The sequence below is a fragment of the Amblyomma mixtum genome, chromosome 9 (assembly GCF_055824585.1).
Source record: "Amblyomma mixtum isolate Tamu chromosome 9, ASM5582458v1, whole genome shotgun sequence".
NCBI lineage: Eukaryota > Metazoa > Arthropoda > Arachnida > Ixodida > Ixodidae > Amblyomma > Amblyomma mixtum.
The window spans coordinates 111,680,961-111,701,866 of record NC_143020.1 but is presented as its reverse complement, the minus strand read 5'-3'; the positions used below and the strand labels follow the sequence as shown (position 1 = coordinate 111,701,866).

Below are 20,906 nucleotides of genomic sequence, written 5' to 3'. Positions count from 1 at the left end.
GGAGAATTTTTCTTGTGGGTAATCCTGTGTTTTGTGCGCAATTAAGTGTTCATCCGGCAGTGAATACCACAGGGTCTGATTGTGCTTAATCAGCCTAACTTGTGGCACTGCTTTGTCTTGCATATTGAGACTAACCTTTTTGTTAGAGGTATCTGAGATTATTTTTTATTACTTTGTCATTTCTGTGGTGGTGTGTATATGCATTTACCAGAATGTGCTTGATGTCGTGTTGTGTTTCAGACTTACAATGAATTAAATTTAATCTAATTTATGGAATACCACTTACCAGATGTGTTCACATATTTGTTATGGAATCTTATACATATGTTCTTTATGCATGTTGCTGCTTATCTGTTGTGAGTTTTGTTCTTCATGCATTTATTCCAGCTTGAGCGGCAAGACATTACATGTCTTCTCAGCAACGAGTGTACTTTGTGGCCTTTAAAGATGAGACAGCTATTTTTGTTAATATATAGTTATGTTCCTGATTTTGCAATGACGTTTCGTATGCTGCATTTATTGCAAGAATATAGTGTGGCACAGGACTGCCCATCTAAGGGCAGAAAATGGTAATGGCATATACTTCAAAGAGTCTCTAAACCACGAGAAACGCTTCGCAAACTGCGGCGGCGTCTTGCTAGTGATGTCGTGCTGAAATCCAGAACAGCAAGTGCAGAGGTATTTAGTGTACAGTGCTTAGTTTTTGTCATTCTGCTCAGCTCGAATCATCTCTTTCAATGTCCCTCCCTGGCAACTCCAGACCATTGCTTCGCTTACAAAGGTTGGCACCAATGGCCAAGAACTCGGCTGCCACTAACTACCTGAAGTGACGCTGATCCTGTCTTCAGCGCCTACTGCACTATTACATTTTGATGGCCTGATAGAGGAGCTGTCAGAAAAGAGAGACCTCACTTATGTAATCTGTTTGTGAGCGTTGCGAGTTAGTTGAGACCGAGTACCTCAGAAGAGTGCCTCGGCCAATAAAATAAAACGCCTTTAAAGAGTGCATTGCTTATGTGGAGTCTCTGGAGGCAGTCGAGCCTCGTGTGGTGCTTGAACCAGTATTCTGAATGACACATTGTTTGTATTGCATCTAATCTGCTTGTGGATGTTTTTTACTTCGGAATAATAAAACAGTGTGCATCACTTTCTGTGTAATATTTATCTGTCCATCCTGTTAATTCGTAGCGAGGTGAATGCGTGGTATCTTAGCACTTCAGTGGTGTAGATTCGGTGCTGCTTAGGAGATGAGAACCTCTCTGTTCACTTGATGATAAGCCCTGCTGAAGATATGCCTGCCAATCTAAATTTGCATATTGAAGCTAAGGTACAAAGCTGTGACTTGTTTTGTCATTAATGAGTAATTCTCGTCACTCTGCCTTCACACCTTGTCTGTTGTGTGAACTGTGAAAATTTACAATATTTGTGCTTATAGCCTGACTTGTCCACATGCACTTGAAATTTGCTTGACATGCGCTTTTGCTGCTAGTAATGCTCCCTGCAGAACGTAGTTCCCTATTGACTTGTATGCCGTGATCTGTAAGAAGTTACAGTACATAGAAGAGATGCCAGCCAGGTGGGGAAAATAGGATGACAGATCTTCAGAGCAACATTGCAGACCTAGCTCCGTAGCGTCTAGAATGGTGATCCGTACTGATTTGAAAGTGTGTGATTGCCCCTTAATCCCTGCGGATTTACTACACGGTGGGTCAGCGTATAGCAGGTTGGACTATGTTAGTACTTTTACAGGAAGAGCTATTTTTGAGGCACCGACCTTCGCCGATCGCGCATCCTTCTTTAGTTCCCCGCAAACAGATGAATACCTCGTGCACACAACCTGTGGCTCATGCCTTTTGCAACCATTCTTTGTCAACACAGTTGGGTGCGGTGGTAAAACACCGCCAAATGTGCTTTGGAACGCTTCTCGGGCGCTCGGTAACGTTTGTGTAGGGGTAATAATAAGTAATAAGAAAAGGCATGAGAGGACCATACCGTATAAGAATCAGTTTATTTTAAGTGATCATTCAGTGCGTAGATAAATACAGGAGGCGGTCCCAAAGCCAACGGCTGCACATGGGACCTCCTGTTACAGACTTGCAAAAAATGATTATGTACAAACAAAAGCAGATAAAACAAACTGATTACATAAAGTAATTAGTAAACATGCAAACATGCAAGATTATGCAAGTATAAATGAAACATGGTTTGGGTAAATGAATATAAATGCATAAATAGAGGAATACAATTCAAGTGAGTGCTCTGTATGCTCTATCAATTAAAAAAGGTTGTTTATCGCGATTGAAGAAAAGTATGAGAACTGCGCTTTAGAGCATGATTGTTGGATGTTTGCGTTATACTGAATGGTATCGAATTCCACAAAGTGATATATTAGGAGGGGATGAAAGGGGCTAAGATAAAAAAAAAAAAAAGGACGGCAACGTTTTGCGTACACCGTAATAGACCCAATGTTACTAGTAACATTGGTTAGACCTATGTGGTTGGCCCCAATAGTTCCTACCCTGGTCGATGTAAAGCGCCTTAATTTTGCATGTTGGCACAAATGCATTTTTCTTTCCGCTCCGGGACAATAAAAAGTTCAGTGATGTTTTCTTCACTTTTCCTGCTTCTTGGCAAGCCTTCTTCACATCTATTTATGCGATCACGCAATAAATGATTGCAGTCAATTGCTATAGGTGCTCGTGTGTGTATGTTCTCTTCTGTCCCGTTCCTTTTGCTCTGTGTTCTTTCATAATGTTCACTCACCAACTCGCCTAACAACGTATCACAAATTCAGAGAAGGGCATGGAATATATGTGACCTCGAAAAGCAGTATATGGTACCACATAAGCATAAAGTTCAATCCCAACATTTTTATAATTCAAATCCACCGCAAGTACCGCAGCCAATAGGCGAGATGCGTTTCAGAACAGAACGCAAAGGGTCATATGGGAAAATAGTCTGTCACAATTTTCTCGCACTCGCTGCCTGGTGCAGGTCGTCGTGCATGCCGGCATCGTTTATTCACTAATTTATTTGTGATGCGATATCACTCATTGTGCAGTAAGATCGTAAGATAAGCGCATGCTGCGCATGCGCTTGTCGTTATCTCATAAACTGCCGGCGTTGGGTGGCTTTGAACTATCATGTTTAACGCGTCGGTCATATATATGTCACGTTGTAGTGACGGCAGTCCAGTGGTCCGGAAGACACCAGCCAGTCTTGGAAACGAAGCTCTTTATTTGGGCTGACTTGCGCCCGCAAAAGAACTAAATCACTCGGCGGCGGCGTAAGCAACAAACATGCTCGTCGGTCGTCGAACTACGAATGCCCGCTGCTCGCGGCATCGTTCAATTTAAAGCCGGCAAGGAAACTTCGAGATAACAGGTCGACACCATCTAGAGTAATCTAGAAACACGTAGATGCAGCTGTTCATGGCTGTGAACAATCGAGATAAGTCCGGTCGCTTCTCGCGTCACGAACAAAAATAATAACACCCCTTTTCTGCGGCCTTGCGCGAACGAACGGACGCTACAATGATACGCGGCAATATATCATATGCCGCACTGCGAAGTGCTGACACGTGCATAGTTTAGTGGACGTTGTATTTTCCTTACAGCAAGCGACACATAGGTTCTTGACGCTGTGCGTACTGCGCGTCTCGGCACATCGCGCCGCATACATAAAAAGCTAAGCTTGTACAATTTTCATTATTTTGGTGATGCTTCGTGCGAAAACACGCTGCGTAGCAGAGTAGAGCCGACGTCGCTTTAGTTTTGCGATCATGCAGTAGAATTAGTGGTGTTGTAGCACAAACAAATTAGTAAAACAAGCGATATTAATACAGCGGCTGCCATGGAGAAGCGAGCAGCGGGAGAAAGCTGGAACCGAAAGTAGCGAAGCAGACGCCTTTCCCATGATCCTTTGCACTGACTGCATGAAGCCAACTGTACTCTGAAACATATCAGAATAAAACTCTATAATAAAAACCAGTCATAAAATAGAAATAAAAGGCTGAACAAGTTGTGGCGTCCTGACGAGCTGTTCATTTCGCTGTAAATAACGCATTGCTTCTTTTTTTTTTATGCTTAAAAACAGTTTGTTTTTATTGCCATAGATGGCGCGACAACCAGTTGTGTTCAAATTTTAAACCAATAATTGTGGCGCATTTTGATTCAGAGATGTGTCGGAAGTTCAGTGACTAAGCTTGCTTTGAGTGCTGCTGCATCGCTGTTGCTCCCCTGATACAATCGCATCTCGCACACGTGAGCAGATCCAGGAAGAGAAGTGTGCGAGCGTGCATCGCGAAAACTGATATAGATCGTCTTACGTGCTCATTCTGGTCAGCCCAATACACCCACCTGTACCCTCGAAGATTGTGAGGCCCCATACTTAAGGTAAAGTTTTGAGCCCCTTTGCATCGGTTTTATAAACTGGGTTGTTTTCAGGCTGTTCCTGGCAACTGCGCTTGACCCCGTTTTAGCTGGCCGGCACTGTCAGCCTTGTGAATGAATTTAAATTTAAACGTGCGGCGAACTGAGAGGCGAACTTAGAAGAAAGGTGAACGTGACTGAGAGAGTAACGACGCAGGGAGTGTACACTAATCGTGCTGACTGGGTGCGTGGAATTTGGCAAATTCGAAACTATGCAAGCAAACCAGATGTAACCAATGCAGTCTGGGCCACTCTGCATTATTATTTCGAGACATCATCGGCCGAGTCTTTGAGCTCGAGTCGGTTTATTTTGATCTGCATTTTGCGCTCTGTTTTCTCGGAGTTGGTTCAGATTCCGGACGCTTCTGAAGCAATCAAAGCGCGCAACTGCGCTTTCCAGTCCTGGCAAAGCTGCTGACAAATGAAAACGGTGGAATGTTTTCATTACGCCACATTCTTCAAACAAAACCGTAATCTTAATGCTCTGTTTTCAGTGAGAGTGCTTTAATTCTTTGTGATATTAGAATACATTACCATACATCCATTCAGGCCACCTTCAGTTTGTTCACAGTGTCCCTTAAATTTAATACTGCTATAAAGGGTGTTTTAAAGAAGTGATTGTTTCGCTTTCCCCTGTTATTTTCACCTTGCAGCCATGGGACATGGATCAGAGCAGCTATGTGCCAGATGTGCTGCAACTCTTCCCCCTCCTCGTCGGAATTCCTCCTCGGTGAGCTTTATGGTCATGTTCAGAACTTGGATTACTTGGATTAGAACTTCTCCAGTGTTTTGCTAAGTTCATACTGCACACATTTGGAGCTGCAGTTGTTGGTTCAGCATCAGGTGCGAGAGATACGATTTGTAGAAGCAGGAAGCAACAGTACTCAAAGCCTAGTTACGGCACTTCCGGCAGACTTCATGAATCAAAATCTGTCACAGGTAATGGTTCAAAATTTAGTACAGTTGGTTGTGACGCCATCTATGGCAATAAAAGTAAACTGTTTTGAAGTGTAAAAAAGAAGCAGTGGTTTATCTACAGTGAAGTGAACAGCTCAGTTGTTTGATTGGGCAAGGGTGTGTGCAATACCACCTTCTTTTCCTGTCATTCCCGTCATCATAGACTCTTGTTTAAGTCTTTTTCTTTATAACGCTATGATTAATGTTTTTCCCTCTTAATCGCCTTACTTTGTCAATGCTTTAGTAGGATACAAGTTTAAAAAAACAGGAGTTGCTAATACTGGGCCATGATCCGCAACGTACTGTATTACTCCATTTGCCAATTGTAATAGTAAACGAAATCAGCTTTTTAATGTTTGGCTATATTAAACAAGCCAGGTATTGAAATTCCAGTGGTTATAATTTTTTTTGTTGTGATTAGTTTTTTGTCTAGGTAGCAAGAAAAGCTTTAACAACGGTCTACTTCTTCATCGTGGAGGAAATTTTTGTTGCAATCGTGAATGTGGGCAGAGCTTTACTGCGTACTTAAGTTCTATCCGACTATAGAGCTTGTGCCTAAGAGATGTCATGGCAAAGCTGTGGGTTTGCAGCTCATGCTAAGCTGGATATGCGGGAAACAATGCACACTATAGATGACACAGGCAAGCCGTTTTGTGTTCTCACATCCAGAAATCTTAGCATAAAATTTATTGGAGTGGTGGAAGCATACTTCTTTTTTCACTTTGATTATCTCTAAAGCCACCTGGATAGGTCATTACATAAGGGGTGTGCATAAAGGAAATATTTGTATAGACTTATAATTCATTATACTGCACACTGATAATACGACTAGCTTAATTTGGATAACCAGTTTTTTTCGAACTAGTGCTTTGCCCCTGTGAACATAAAGGGCATTAAAAGGCCCCTGTTCATATGAACTCCCCATAACTCGGAAAGATTGTTACTGTCGAATACATCTCAAGAACGAAGCTTGAAGTGCCTCTCAAAGGAGGCCCTCCAGCATTACCTGTTCTTACCTGTGCGTCTGTGCCGATCCGCCTGTCGACTACAAAAAATTTATGTAGGGTATTGCAATAATCGACAGCATTAGAAGCCTCATCATGGAAAGAACCTGGCGGTGTGGTCTGTCATAAAATTCACTTTTTGGTCGAGACAGTTATAGTAGAAGTAAAATCTCGATGCTAGATGATACAATCCCTGTTTTCACGAATTTCGGGTTGATACAAATTCCTAAAAGGCATTGTGTGCAATAGGCAGAAATTTGGATGTTACGAACAACCCCACGCCCCACTGAGGATGATACGATTGCGGAAGAAACCCAGCGCTGTGGTTCGTCATAAAATTCACTGATTCTAATACTATCGCATTCCCCACACTTAATGTAATTTAGTGTCCCCAGAGCTTTCTGCAGCATATATACATTTTTTTTTGTGCAGTGCGAAGGCTGAGAAGATCATTTGTTGTGGTCATTATTATAATAGCTGTATATTGTCTTCAGTCGTACTGAGTTGTTCCTATTGATAGACGCAGATTATAGAAATTGTTGCGGGAAAGCATTCTCGAGGTGTAGATTTGTCACACATGGTTGCCAGAGTATGGACAGCTACTGTACAATAAGTGACCACCTGCTGAGAGTTCAGTGCAATGAGGGGCTCCAGTCTTTAGCATCAGGAATTAAACCCCCAATGAATTTCAAATGGCACTGAGGCACATTGTATGTCTTGGCTGTGTTCCTTCCTTTCTAACCTGCATGTAGAAAAAATTACGTAGATGCAAAGCTTCTAAAATAATGGCTGAACTGAATTAAAATTGACTGGTTGTATAGTCAGATGACCGCTCTAAGCAATTACATTATGATTGGTACAAAATTAGAGCAGATTGAAGGAAAGGTGTGAATTGAGGCGTGCATGGATGTAGATATGTGGGGGAACCCAAAAAGCACTCCAAAGACCCAAGGATTCCGTGAAACCAGATTTGAGAACAACCTGGTGTAGACGATTGAAACAGTGCAGGTGTGTATTGTTACTGAATGCTGACAGCGTTGAGACTTGAGCCAAGTATAAATATGTCTCTGTACCCTGCTTCACATCGTTTGCGTTCCAGTTTTTAAAAAAATTTGTTTGTCTTATTTTGCAGATTCCTTGGAAAGCAATTGGCATAGGTGCGTTTGCTCCTTTCTGTATTTGTTTTCTTCTTTTCTGTATTTGTTTTCTTCTTTTCTGTACCCCTACTAGAGGCCCTCTTTGGTGGGTATATGTGATGTCTCTTCACATGGGAAGGGGGCATTATGTTAAGTACATAGAGATATTGTAAGAAAACAAAAACAACAAAAGCAATGCAGCAATATAAAGAAAAGTTGATTGACAGTCGAACATAACAATGTAGCACCAACAAAGGATTGCAAAAAACAAGTGAGTGTAAAGAAATGGGTACAACACAAGACAACGCCATGATTTTACAGTAACACCATTAAACGCACGAATTAACACCTTTAAGTACTCCTTTTTCCCCAGAACGATTACAGACTGGAATAATCTAACTAATGATGCAGTAACCCAAACTTCACTAAAAAGGTTTGAAAGCCACCTTTAACTTTTTTTTTTATAATGTCGTACCGCTACATTTCTTTGTTTCGTTTGTACTTTTTGAAATTGTGTTCTTGATCTTAAATTGTTGATCAATTGTTCTTGTATTGTTTGCTTGTTCCTGAGGTCGTTTTTGTTGTTTCCAGAATTTATGTATTGTGTGCCCACCCTGCAAAGGTCTTGTAAAAGATTGCAGTATCAATAAATAAATAAAAAAAAATATGAGAATGGCAGCTATAAAATGCAAAGGCATGCAATAATGGGAACAAAACCAAAATGAAACCACAAAAATTATATAAAGAATTTAAAATAAAGGAACAAGACCACAGGTAATCAAAAAGAAAACTTAACTACTAGTAAGAAATATAAGCAAGTACCATGGTCAGCTTGTGACAGGAAAATGGTTGTAAAACATTAAACCGTGTATATTACATAGAAAGATACAGAGAGTAATGTTATGAGCTGTTTTTTTAGGATAATAATGGAAGTAGAGGAATTGTGTACTCATGCATAATAGCCAAGCTGAGTAGTTAATCCTTGAAATTGTGGCTCTGAAGAAATGGACTCTTGTTTAAGTCTTTTTCTTTATAACGCTATGATTAATGTTTTTCCCTCTTAATTGCCTTACTTTGTCAATGCTTTAGTAGGATACAAGTTTAAAAAAACAGGAGTTTGCTAATATTGGGCCATGATCTGCAGCGATATAGGCTCTACAGCAGCGATACAACTTAAAAAACAACAGGAGTTGCTAACACTGGGCCACAATCCGCAACTATACCGCATCGTAACTGGTCAAAGTGGTTTAAGGAACAATTTCCCAGTTGATTCCAGTTGTTTCCAGTTGGCTCCCAGCTGAATTCCAGCTGCATCCAACTGGAATCAACTGGGAAATTGTTCCTTAAACCACTTTGACCAGTTACGATTTTCGCCTGGAACTTTAGGTAATGAATTAACTCTTTCGCTACCGCGCCATAGGCGATCGTTCGCATATGATCGATTCAAATCGCCCGCGCAAAAAAGCTAATTTTGGAGCGTTGTGGACGTGCTCCGCCATCTAGTTAGCGAGCTCAACAACTGCTCTTTCGATTGCAGCCTTGGTTTCAGTGTTTTGACATGAGGGGGCGCCGTGAAAAATAAAACTTTGAACGGCCGCAGCACCGTCAGCCGGAGAAAATGGCGTCCGCGTCGCCGCGCGCTCCTCGGAAGCGAAAGCTGACACCGAGCACGTCGGCCGGTTTCAGTTTCGTTTTTTGCGACGAAAGCAGCGGTTATTAGTCGGGCAACAATGTACAAACGTTGGATTTCGGTTTCGGCAGCAAGACTTCGCCTCGGGAGCCTGGAACGTCAGCGCGTACTTGCATGTAAGTTCTGTTTTCGTTCGCTGTGTGTTTTCTGCGGTGCTTACGGTTTGTAATTGATGACAGTGGTTTATTTTTGTGCTTCAGGGTCTTGACAACGTATGGCGAAGACAGTTTGCCAAATGCTCAAGGTCGCGTCGCGTTTTTCAACCAAGACGACAGCTAGGTGTCCATATCGGCACATCGCTGCGGAGCGGCGCTCGGAGATTCGCTCGAGTTCTCGACTTTTTTTTGATGCTCTTCACGGCGGAAATGATGAAGATCGTGTGCGGAAACACTAATAAGTATGCATGGATGAAGATTTTCAGCAAATTCGGCGTGACGGCTCATGGGAGACGTGCATCTGTTGGAGATTCTGATGTTCATTGGAATCATCATATACATTGGAATTGTTGACCTGCCACGACTGTATCTCTACTGAAATACCAGAATAATCTATTCTGGCTCTCTGCCATCAAAAATCTTTTCTCAAAATTGGTTTTTCGCTCTTTTTGTTTTTGTTTTTTTGCACGTAACGGACCCGGATGATTCAGTGGCGGCAGCTTCTATTGGCAACACTTGAAAAGTGTCCTGGCTTTTGAACCACATCGATAAAACTTATTTCATCGATCCTGATGTTTTAGAGCGTGCCTAAAATGCCAAATTTTATCAGCTGGCTTTCAGGGAGCAGCTCATTCAAGAAATCTTCGGGTATGATGAGGGAAAAGAAGTCCACGCCCCCAATCCTCTCATAGAATCCATTCAACACCAACCGAAAAGAATGAAAAAAAGAAGAAACTACAAGCTCGGCTATCAGAGAACAAGGGAGGAACAAAGATAAAACCTTATGTGAAGCACTTGTCAGTCTACCTCTACTTCACATCTTCACCTCTGACTGCTCTTCACAGTGGCACCACAGTCATGACCCCTGACTTGACAAGCCATGGAAAGTGCAGTAAATTTTTCTCATAGCTGAAACTGTGAATAATGACAGCTATAAACATGTGCAACAGTTTGTATATTCCAGTTTTCCTCTAATCAAGTTCGGGCTTAGTGCAGCCGGTAATTTCTGTTTTTGCTATTTACTTTTTTTGTGTTTTTAGCAAATTTCACAAATAAATGTTCATTTACTTTTGCACACACAACTCTGGTGTTTGTTTCATTCAGAAGTGTAACTAATAAGCTACAATTTCATGCATTGCAATATGTGCTGGGTGTATTAGTTCTTGAGAAAAAAAATTTTCTTTCAATACGCTCCAAATCGTGCATTTTTCCGCGGTAGCGAAAGAGTTAACTGGGAGAGGTGTGAGTAATTGGGGTGGTGGGAGGGGAAATGTTAAAAGGCGCTAGATATCTTAGGTTTAGAAACCTTCAAACACTGTGTACACAATGCTTAATAGCCAATGGCATGGAAGAATGTTAATTCTGATACCTTTCAACACAAGAGGCAATGTCAAGGGAACGTAAAGTGATAAATTGATTAGGTTATTATTGGTTACTGCGGAGTACATGTGAGGCCAATTGCTGGTAGGCTCACGGTAACATACTTAGGTCAATATGGGCCGGTTTTGTATAATAAGCATATGATAGTAGGATGACACCCATGCTAGAAATGAGGTTGTAGAAAAATTTACAGAATGTAGTAAGTCCTCACAAGTGGCTTTTGCACATTATGAAAAAGCACTTGTTGCTAGGGATGCATTGGGGCACTTGTTTGAGGTACAGCTATCGTTGTGCTTTCTTTGCCACGAGTGAGGGCGAATAGGTTGCATGGGGCCTGAGGGGCTGGAATAGGAAGAACAGAAAGGTGGGCGAGTTGGTTGTTATCCATTTTTAACAGCGTGAAAAAGATGCCGACGTTTACACACACAGCAACACAACATTCCTTACATCCACTCGGTATCTCACCGTCTGAAGAAAGTGGGCTGTAAATTGAAGTTGATGTTTTATTTTCATCTCGATGAAAATTGAGTAATATTTACCCGGCTGTACAAAGAAGGTGTGAGTCCCTTCTTGGTAGGAGGGCCGAAGGTGAATGTACAGTACGGTCCACTGTTAAAGGGAACATGCGATCGCGTGGACTCAGAGCTTCACGACACGCTGCCGCTGAGAACTTGTGGGAAAGGTCAGCACAAGACGCATGCACAGTAAGCATGGCGTTTGGTCTTTCCACGCATGCGCCTCATGCCGCATATTCTCGGTGCATCTAGGCAGCATGGCTTCGTGAAGCGCGGAGGGCACGCGATCGATGTTCCCTTTAACAGTGGACCGTACTGTACCATTAACCATGCTGAAAGGAGGGTCGATTGCGAAAAAGGGGTTGTATACAGAATCCCCCTGTCTTGCGGCACATGGTATGTAGGAGAGACAGGACATTGCTTAAACGACTGCCTGAGGGAACATTTTAATTCATTGGACAAAGCGGGCGGATCAAATTTTACTCTGCATTGCAGACAACGTGAACACGCCTGCACTCCTTTGCTTCAAAAGACGTCTGTAATTTTCAAACACAAAGATCAGACGGTAAGAGAATTAGTAGAAGCATATCACATTATTAAGGGGGGTTCCGCGTGTGTCGCAAAACCATCGTTGTCATTGATTATTCGTGAATTTGCCTTTCTTGAGAAGTCGTTGCCGGAAGATTAAGATAGGATAAGTAGGTTTTTGTGTGTCTTTTGGTGGGATTATGTATAAATGTCGTTTGTGATAATAAATCTTCAGTTGAAAGTCAGCGCTCGTGTTGTGTGTGTAGATGTCGTCGTCTTTTTTGCGCTGTTAAAAAACTGGAGTGGAAATAAAAGCACCTAGAAGATATCAGCACGTCATCTGTGAACACGAATATGAAACACAAACTTGTTTTTTTTTTTTCCTGCTTCCTTGGGACACAGCTGGAGCAACTGTTGCTGGAGGCGCAGCTGCTGTGGCCTTAGCACCCCTCGCACTGACAGCTGCTGGATTCGGTGCCGGCGGAGTCGTGGCAGGGTCTATGGCTGCAGGGATCCAGTCGACGATGGGCGGTCTCATCGCCAAGGGCAGCCTGTTTGCTCTCTGCCAGAGCTGGGGAGCCGCGGGCTTGACGGCCACGGCGCAAGCTGCATGTGCTGCAACCGGAGCCACTGTCGGTGGTGGTGCTGCTGGTGGGTTTGCGGCTTTATTCAAAGGGAAAGGGCAGCCAAAGAACCCACCAGAGAACCCACCAAAGAACCCACCAGAGGACCCGGAGAAGAAACTTGAAGAGAAGCCGCGAGAGGAACCCGATGGTTCTGCAGAAAAAGAGTCGGAAGAGAAACCAAAAGAGGAAGGTGGAGGGGAACCGGATGGTGAGGTTGACAAACAAGAGATACCAGAAGGTGTCATACATCTGTGTCCTGGTTGTGGCGTAAAGTATTTCTGTGAAAGCAAACTGGGGAAAAATGCGGAGAAGTAACCAATGTGGGAGCTGTAATGGGAACTGGAGCAGAAGCCAAAGGAGGGACAAGATGGGGAACCCTGAAGTGAAACCAGCACACTGCCTGGAGAAGGAAACAAGCAAAGGAAAAGCAAGTCACAGGGAGACCAAAAGAAAGAGACAAGCTGTAGCGATGGCTTCAAAACAGAAGCGGGTACCTGAGGCATGTAATATTGCGTTTCCTTTTGGGTTCTGTACTCTGTATAGAAAGACAAACTTGCAGTCATACAGCAGGATTTCAATGATACGTAAACAGTTAATGCGAATTTCAGCATGATATGAGTTCGTGAAATTCTCTGGGTTAATAAGCGCACGGCTTGCAGCAATGAACAGAATTTTGGCTCTTCTTAACACTCTTCTGTGCCACTACGGATGGTATGAATGCAGGAGCTGAAACTGCACCGCACTCACGAACACTAAATGTTGTGCTCGCGTTGCCACTTCTGTGACTGCCACTCACGTAGCACGCTCCAGCAGCTCGGAGGTGGTGCGCGACCATAAATGCAGTTGAACCCGATTATATCGAACTCGATTACACAGAATTATCTATTATATAGAACAGCTTCTGAGCAGTGTAAAGCTACAACTTGAATCTATAGGAAAATCTATGGATACATCGTACAAAATATAGCTGTCACATCTGATAGATCCAACCTCTGAGAACGCCACTCTGCTCAAGAAGCTGGCTTCCTCTCAACACATCTCCAAAGGTTAGCTTTCCCACATGGACCGGTGGGTGAGACGTAGCATGCCACTGAGAGATTACAGGGATTTTTTGTGACATAGGTGGCTGCAGTGCATATCCAGCCAATGAGAATATGCGTTTTTGGTGCATTGTTCCTGTTGTGCTAGCATCGTCACACAGTTTGTACGTACCGCTTGTTGCGTTGCCGTCGGCAATTTTGCATAGTTTTCGGTGTCTTTGTGTGTGCACGATGGCTGCCGCGAAATGGCAGAACCTTCTCTTTTCCTTGAAACTGGAAATGGTCAAGCGAATCGAACAAGATGAGAAATCCGAAGTCACCACAGCTACACTGAACTAGATCTAGTTCACTATACCACAGCATACAAGATTCTAAAAAGCACACTGAGCACCATTTTGAAGAGCAAGGCTGAAGTTCGGCTAAATGGAGAGGAGACTTTGCGCTCATTCAGTTTGGATTCAAACGATAACGTTGAAAAATATGAAGGTGAAGTAAATTGATGACCATTTCGCTCGGTAATCTGCGGGCAGTATATGGCTATCATAGAAATACATTTTTTCCACCTCTCTGTGTTCACACGCTGTTAATTATGCTGTTACTTTTCTGCCGAATTACACATTATATCGAACTTTTTTGCGAGTTCAATATATGGGGGTTCCACTGTATGTTTGCATAAATCCATTTTCCATACTTCAAGTTAGGGGTTTTGTTTGTTTTTTGATGGTGAAAATTTTGGGTGGCAGAAGTACTTTTTCAACCCCATGAAGTCTGTATCATCGAGATCCTGTTGTAATTTTGTGTGGTGTCAGTATGCTTGATGTAAAAAATTTTTTTCATGACCCTTTTGCCAGTTTTTCAAGCAAGATAGGGTCTTTTGGTGTCAAAATTTTTCTAATCAGTGGCTGTGTGCACACGAAAGGAGAAAAAGCACATACCGATTCTGGTAGACTGGATGAGAATGATAATGGTCACAGAGTGGCGGCTTGCTCAATGGCTATGTAAACATAATTTGAGCATGACATTTTAGTGCCATTCTCCTGGTTTGAGAAAGCCATGACACTGGAGAGCCTTACATGCCTGTATATGCCTCAATGGAAAAAGTGTTGTACTCTCAAACTAGCACACTTTAAGTGGACAGCATTGTTGTTATAGTACTGCAATGCTTTCGAAACGTGCTTGGCTGCTGTTATTCACTCATGGCTTGCATGCGTGCAAAGAAGAATGAGTGTGATGTGCTGTGTTGGACGTTTTGTGCATTGTTAGGTGGCATCTATTCCTTTTCTGCGATGTTTTGCTCAAGAACCGGTTATCAGCCTACCGGTGCAGCTATTTTGCAATATATTGGAATGACGATTTTGTTGTATTTTATTGTGTGACTTTTCTTATATGTTTCTTACTTTTCTCATGTTTTTGGAAAGGAAGGTAGAGCTAGTATTTGAATATATTCTTGTGGGTTAATTTTTAACGGTAAAGGGGAATGCACGGAAAAGCATTCATTGAATATCTAGAAATGATTTTTGCTTGACTTTAATGTATGGTGTTATGATATGTATAGAACCTTATGAACAGTGGATGCATGATGACAAGGAAAGGTCATTGCATCCTCTTTATTCTTTAATTCACTTTAATTTACTGGGAAAGCACATCACATTCTAGGTATTGACTGAGCTGACAGATTGTGGCTGCCTGTGCAGATTACTACGTTTGTGTTCAGAGCCTGACACATGCATCATATCAAGTGGAAGTGGCCAGTTGTGGTGTGCTCACTATGGTTAGACAAACGAGTTGACCCATTTTCTAACGAGCACCAGAGCTGGGCAATGGGCAGCGTATTATCCGGGAAAAGGCATTCCATAACACCTAAGGTTTTGAGAAATATGACGGAATAACAAGTGCAAAGAAATTTATTGACTCTTTCGCTTCATCTAAAGGCCAGTCAGCGCTTGTTGGCATGGGATTCGAAGATCTTTTCTCATGCTTGCAGGCTTCTTTCTGCATTTGCATAGTCCTTAAAGGGGCCCAGAAACACAATTTTAGTTAACTGTTTTGCCTCTTGATTGCATACAGTGAGTTATAATGGTGCTATTAGCATCGGTAATACCGCATATATTCCGCTTTTTAATATTTTAATGTCCTCCCAAAAACAACTTCATGGCTCTGATGGTGTCGCCACACAGTGGCGGGTTTTTAGCAGCAGATATGAGATCACCTGGCACGAGCTTGATGATCGGACAAACAGTAAATATACTTCAAACTGTGTGAATAAATAGAGACACATTTTGTCACCTGTCTGCGTTTTATATTAGATCAACAAAACAACTTGTTTGTTTTAGATAAAAGCCCTGCAAAGCAAGTAAAATAAAAATACACCACCAGGGGCGCTCTGGCATGGAAACGACGCTGCTAGTCTCAGCAAGAACGAGTTACAGAGAGCAGGCAACCATGGAGTACAAACTTCCGCGACGTGCTCTGGCTGGCTGTTTTGATTGGTTGCGCCAGGTGCTGTCATTGGGAGAGTGAAATAGGAGTGGGAAGCCCCGCCAAAATCGAGTTGAGGGCAGCATTTTGTTTGCTTGTATTTTGAAATTTCTTCACTGAATAACTCCCGTTCCTGTGCATCGATTCCTGTAATTCTTTTTAAGTCAGCATCTGTGTGACATAAACAACCCACCTGAAGTGTAGCCGGTATCCCCCCAAGCAGTGTTTCGCAGCCCCTTTAAGGTTGAAGAAACTTCGAAACCTGTCCGGTCCAGGATTAGGAAAGTAGCCGTCACCTATTCGTTGCTTTTGTCATTTTTTGGCTGCTTCATCCCAATGCACTGATGATCTGCATCATAGCTGGCCTAGTGGCTGACTGCCACTGGTCTTAATTCTGATGTTGCATGCTCTCGAGCATAGTTGGTCCCCAAATGTATCGTGTAAAAAATTTAAGGAAGTTATAATAGTATTTCAGGGAAATTATATTATGCGGGAACACATGCACTCACAGAGTACTCAGAATGTCCTGCTCGGGATGAGGACGTTCTGACCATTTGAGGACATCCTCGGGACGTTTGGTGTTGTCTAGGGTACATTAAACAGAAGAAAAAAAGACTGACTGAGCTAATCTTATGGCTTAGCTTGTTTAAATTTAGTGAGAGTAGATGCCCAACAGAACAAGTCACCTGTGAGGTGCCCAGGCGGGCCTGTGAAATGCCCAAATGAGCTTGTGAGATGCTGAACTGGGCAGTCTTGTGAGAGATGCCCAAACGGGCCTGTGAAACGGCACTGTCCACCCGACCGTTGATGTGCTCGACACAACAGCAGAGGTGCGGCTTTGCCCCTATGTTATTCAAAACAATGTAGAAAAGGCACAGAATAAGTCCTGTGTATTACTTGCGTTTTAATATTGAACTCAATTCGATAAGAACAGCGGCAAAACAGATCCTAAAGGCGAGAGTGAGACAACTCCGCAATTAAAGTTCTTTATCCACATTTTTACAAGTTAGCAGCGTAACCACAACATCGGGGGATGGCTGAGGAGTGCCAACTAAACTCCGGGGGGGGGGGGGGGGGGGGGGGGGAAAGGGAAGTTCTCTAAAGTAGTGTAACTCTGTGGGATATTTTTATTGCTCAGGATTATGGAAGTATGACCCAGATATATAAAAACATGGTCTGCATTAATGTAGACATGCTTTGCGATACAGTGCCATTGTCATGGCAAGTACAGTCAATGATTGCTAGCAATGCTGTAACATAGTTGCCAGTTGACTGAAGGTGCTGCACATAATGAAGGATTTTATGATCTCTGGTGTGAAGCTAATCGTGAAAAGCTGGCAGTGCCTACTGCAGTTGAAGGGTCTTGAAAATATAATATTAGATGACTACCAAAGGAGATCTTGGTGTCTGGTGCATTACGATAATTTACAAATTATTTATTGCACTGGCCATTAACCGTAAAGATTCAGTGTAACGGTCTCGACAGGATGGTGACAGGCCTCAATAGTTGCCCACCATCATGAAGGGCATGAGGGAGTTTTGCAGACAAAGCTGAAGTTCAGCTCACCTAGCTCTGTCTGCTCATCCAAACTTGTATTTCTCCAGTTCTTTTTTCTATGGTGCAGGTGGTTCACTGAGCACATTTAGGCGTGCATCACAAACTGTGCCAACAGACTTTATCAAATGAACTTGATGGCTGCTGACGTTTCAATCCAAGCCTTTGTACATCAGTATCACTTTTTACTGCTTGTATCCGACAACGCACCCTGTACCAAAATATCCTATTGTGATGAAAAATAAATATTATTTTGGTATGTGATGTTAAATTATGTTATAGCAAAATGTGCACAGTGTTTTACAGTGGCCCTACAGTCTTGCTTGCAAACTGTAGTCGGCTTTGCAAACAATAGACAACGTAAAGCTGTAAGATTTATTTTTCGCCGCTACGACTTTCATTTTTCACCCTCATCTGCGATGTCTTCCCTAAACTTAAGCAAGCCCGCTTGCATCCCGCCGAAAAACTCAGTCCTTAAAACTTCTTCACTCCATAGTCCATTCTGCTAATTGCCTTTCAGAGGGTAAGCATATCTCGTTTTCAAAACCATCTGCAACCAGGAGCCATCACGATCTTAATATCCAACCTTTGTTTGCCCGCACTAACGTTTTCAAATACAGTTTTTTTCCGCGCACTGTGGAGAGTTGGAATTCTTTGGATGGCAACATTCGTGCACTATCAATCTCTGATTTTGCGTCGGCAATTGAGTCGTAGCATTGTATGTTGTTTTTCTAGCGTTTATATTTGTAATGCTTGTAATGTACTCTTGTATGCGTGGAATTGTTCCACATTTTTGTACCCACTCCTGCTATAGCCCCTAGAATGGGGCTGCAGTATTTTCAAATAAATAAATTATTGGCATCCCCTTTCAATTAGTAGTACGGCTAGCTCCTCTGCTAGTAAATTGAGGTTATGGTTTTGTTTATTTCAAATCTCTTTCTCAGACTTTTTAATACTATTCTGGTTCTGTACAATACTAAACTATTTCGTTTATGTGTTGTGAGCTATATTTACGATATCATTTTAATCAATTTTTTTCATTCTGCTTGCAGGCAACTAGTGCTCTGGCCTTCTCTTGCTTGTCTGATGTGTTAATTTTGATTTCAGTGGCCCTAAAATGCAGCACTTCTGTACAGCTCACCATGTCTTCCCTTATGAGTGGATGTATTTATTTATAGCAACTGACACAACTGAAATGACACCTCCTGGTGGCGAATTTAACTATTTGGGAAATAAAATTTTTGGGTGAGAAAAAAATTTCTGTGTTCCTGTGCATTTTAATGAAAACCGAATTTTTCAGATTGCTGAACTTTTACTTCCTATGTTACTTTTGGATAACCCTCCGTTATTGATAGTAACACACTGTCTATATAAGCACGTTAGATCATTTTTACTACAATTTTGTGGGTAGGTCTGCATTTGTATCTGCCAGAATGCGTTCGGGAAGAAGTTCATTGCTCTAAGCTTAGCATTACATTGAATGTAATTTACCACATAGCATTTACAATGTGCGTTTAGATGTTATGGAATATGGTACACTTAAGTGCACTTTACATGCTCTATTGCACTTCTTGTTCTGTAACTTGTGTATGATGCTATAGCATCTTCAAGATGTGTGTATTTCAGCTTGACTTGCAGGATGTTATGTCTTCAGTGCAACAAAAATTGCCGAGGATTACGTTACTTCCTAATGCGAAATTTGAGCGCAGATCATGAGCTGTTTCAGCTTTTGATAGATTGAGGCAAAGAATTCGAGCAAGACATGTAGGTACAATTACAGACAACTTGTTATTTTTCACACATATTCCTTCTTCAAAAAACACTCAACTAACAGTTCTTGATTGTCAAGAAGGAAGCTTTGTGGTCGGAGAAAGAGATGGACATATGCTCCACTTGCTGCCCCAATGCAAGGTCTGCGCAAGTATTAAGGCGAAAGCCTTTAATGTCTCATCGTTGTAAGCAGCAGTTGTCGACAGAAATGTCACGCTTTTCAGTTGGTCAAAACGGTCGTGACGTCACAGTGCGCGAATTTCAAACAGGGCCAATTGTACTTCGGCTAGTAACCAGGCAACCAATTGAAGGGATCGTATAGTGATGCTCCAAGTAAGTGCGACTGAGCTTAGTTAATTGCTTAATTAGCGTAATTAACTTTTCAAGTCAGGTCATATAAATAAAACCGAGTAAGAAATTGGTCGAGCTCGTGAATCGAACCCCGGTCTTCGGAGTGTGAGACGAGCATGCTATCCACTCCGCCATGCCAGCTTTTTTTTTTCTTTATTGCCTGACTTTTACACAGAAAATTGGACAAACCAAACAATCAACAAAACACAATAAACGCTATGTACATACTCGTGGTCAGCCAGCATGAATCTGGCTTCATCTAATTAAAATTCAGGCAATGTACAGAGCGGCTCTAGTTTTGAGAGCCACTCCGGAGGGTCCGCAGCGGCCTTCTGAATGGCCAGAAACATGTCCATATTTTCGCGAAAGTAAATCCTGGCAGGTCTTGCGTCTCGGTCACAATGGTAGGATGGATGGATGGATAGGAGCGCCCCCTTTGAAACGGGGTGGTGGCAATTGCCACCATGCTCAGCTTTTCTTTATTTATTATTTTTTTTTTGTTTACTGTGTTGGCAATTCTCATTAAGATTCTCCATCAACTTTGCCTACGGTTTCCTAGTATTCTAACCTTATGCCACATCTCTGCTTTTCAGCCACCAATCCTCCAATCGCTTTTTGCTGACTTCCACTGCAGATTTATTTACATGACCATTGTTATCTTTAAACCCTAGGGCCTCAGAAAGAGTGACTGTGCCTGCATCGACATCCGGATGGATACCATCACATTTGATTATGAGGTGTTCAATTGTTTCCACAGATCTACCACACACTGCACATGTGTCATCTTCTTCGTTAAATTTCTTTTTGTAGCTGCGCGTTCTAAGACACCCTGATCTAGCTTCAAAAAGTAGGGCACTGCCTCTTGAGTTATCATAGAAAAATTCTTTCCTGATCTGCCTTTTCCAGAATCGATATAGTTCTACACTATGTTTCTTTTCCATTGAATTCATCCAATTTTTAACTTCCGCGTTTTTAACCTGTCGTTTAATGCTCTTTCTTTCTCCGTCCTCATGACCGGCATACTTACTGGTTAGTTTTCTAGTTCTTTTCCGCCACTGTGAGTCAACGTTCTTTCTGTCATTCTGCCTGCCATTCTGGAGCGCCATATACAGTGGAGGCCTGTCAGCATTATTAAGTCGAAAGGCACCCCATCCTCATTTTCAACAGATAAGTACCGAATGCCGTACGGGTCTAGCGGAAATTCTTTCTTTAAAGGGGCACCGCGATGATTTCCTCAGTACCAGTTAATATCATTAAATATATTCGTCATGCTTTCCAGAGACCAGAGCAA

At 42.3% G+C, this 20,906-nt stretch overlaps 1 protein-coding gene across 1 annotated transcript; it reads left to right on the top strand.

Moving 5' to 3' along the window:
* Positions 1-4,224: 4,224 nt before the first annotated feature.
* LOC149330741 (uncharacterized) lies at positions 4,225-16,953 on the top strand. Its single transcript, XM_089561395.1, has 4 exons — positions 4,225-4,394; positions 5,084-5,160; positions 7,524-7,548; positions 12,198-16,953. The coding sequence occupies exons 2-4, from the start codon at positions 5,086-5,088 to the stop codon at positions 12,734-12,736; spliced, it is 639 nt and encodes a 212-aa protein (XP_089417521.1). The 5' UTR covers positions 4,225-4,394; positions 5,084-5,085; the 3' UTR covers positions 12,737-16,953.
* The last annotated feature ends 3,953 nt before the right edge of the window (positions 16,954-20,906 follow it).

What these genes read in the sequence shown, in the direction of transcription:
- LOC149330741 (XM_089561395.1), top strand. Translation starts at nt 5,086, where the DNA reads ATGGGACATGGATCAGAGCAGCTATGTGCCAGATGTGCTGCAACTCTT. An exon ending in CTCGTCGGAATTCCTCCTCG is followed by an intron (nt 5,161 to 7,523) that starts GTGAGCTTTATG and finishes CTTATTTTGCAG; the next exon opens with ATTCCTTGGAAAGCAATTGG. An exon ending in TTGGAAAGCAATTGGCATAG is followed by an intron (nt 7,549 to 12,197) that starts GTGCGTTTGCTC and finishes CTTGGGACACAG; the next exon opens with CTGGAGCAACTGTTGCTGGA.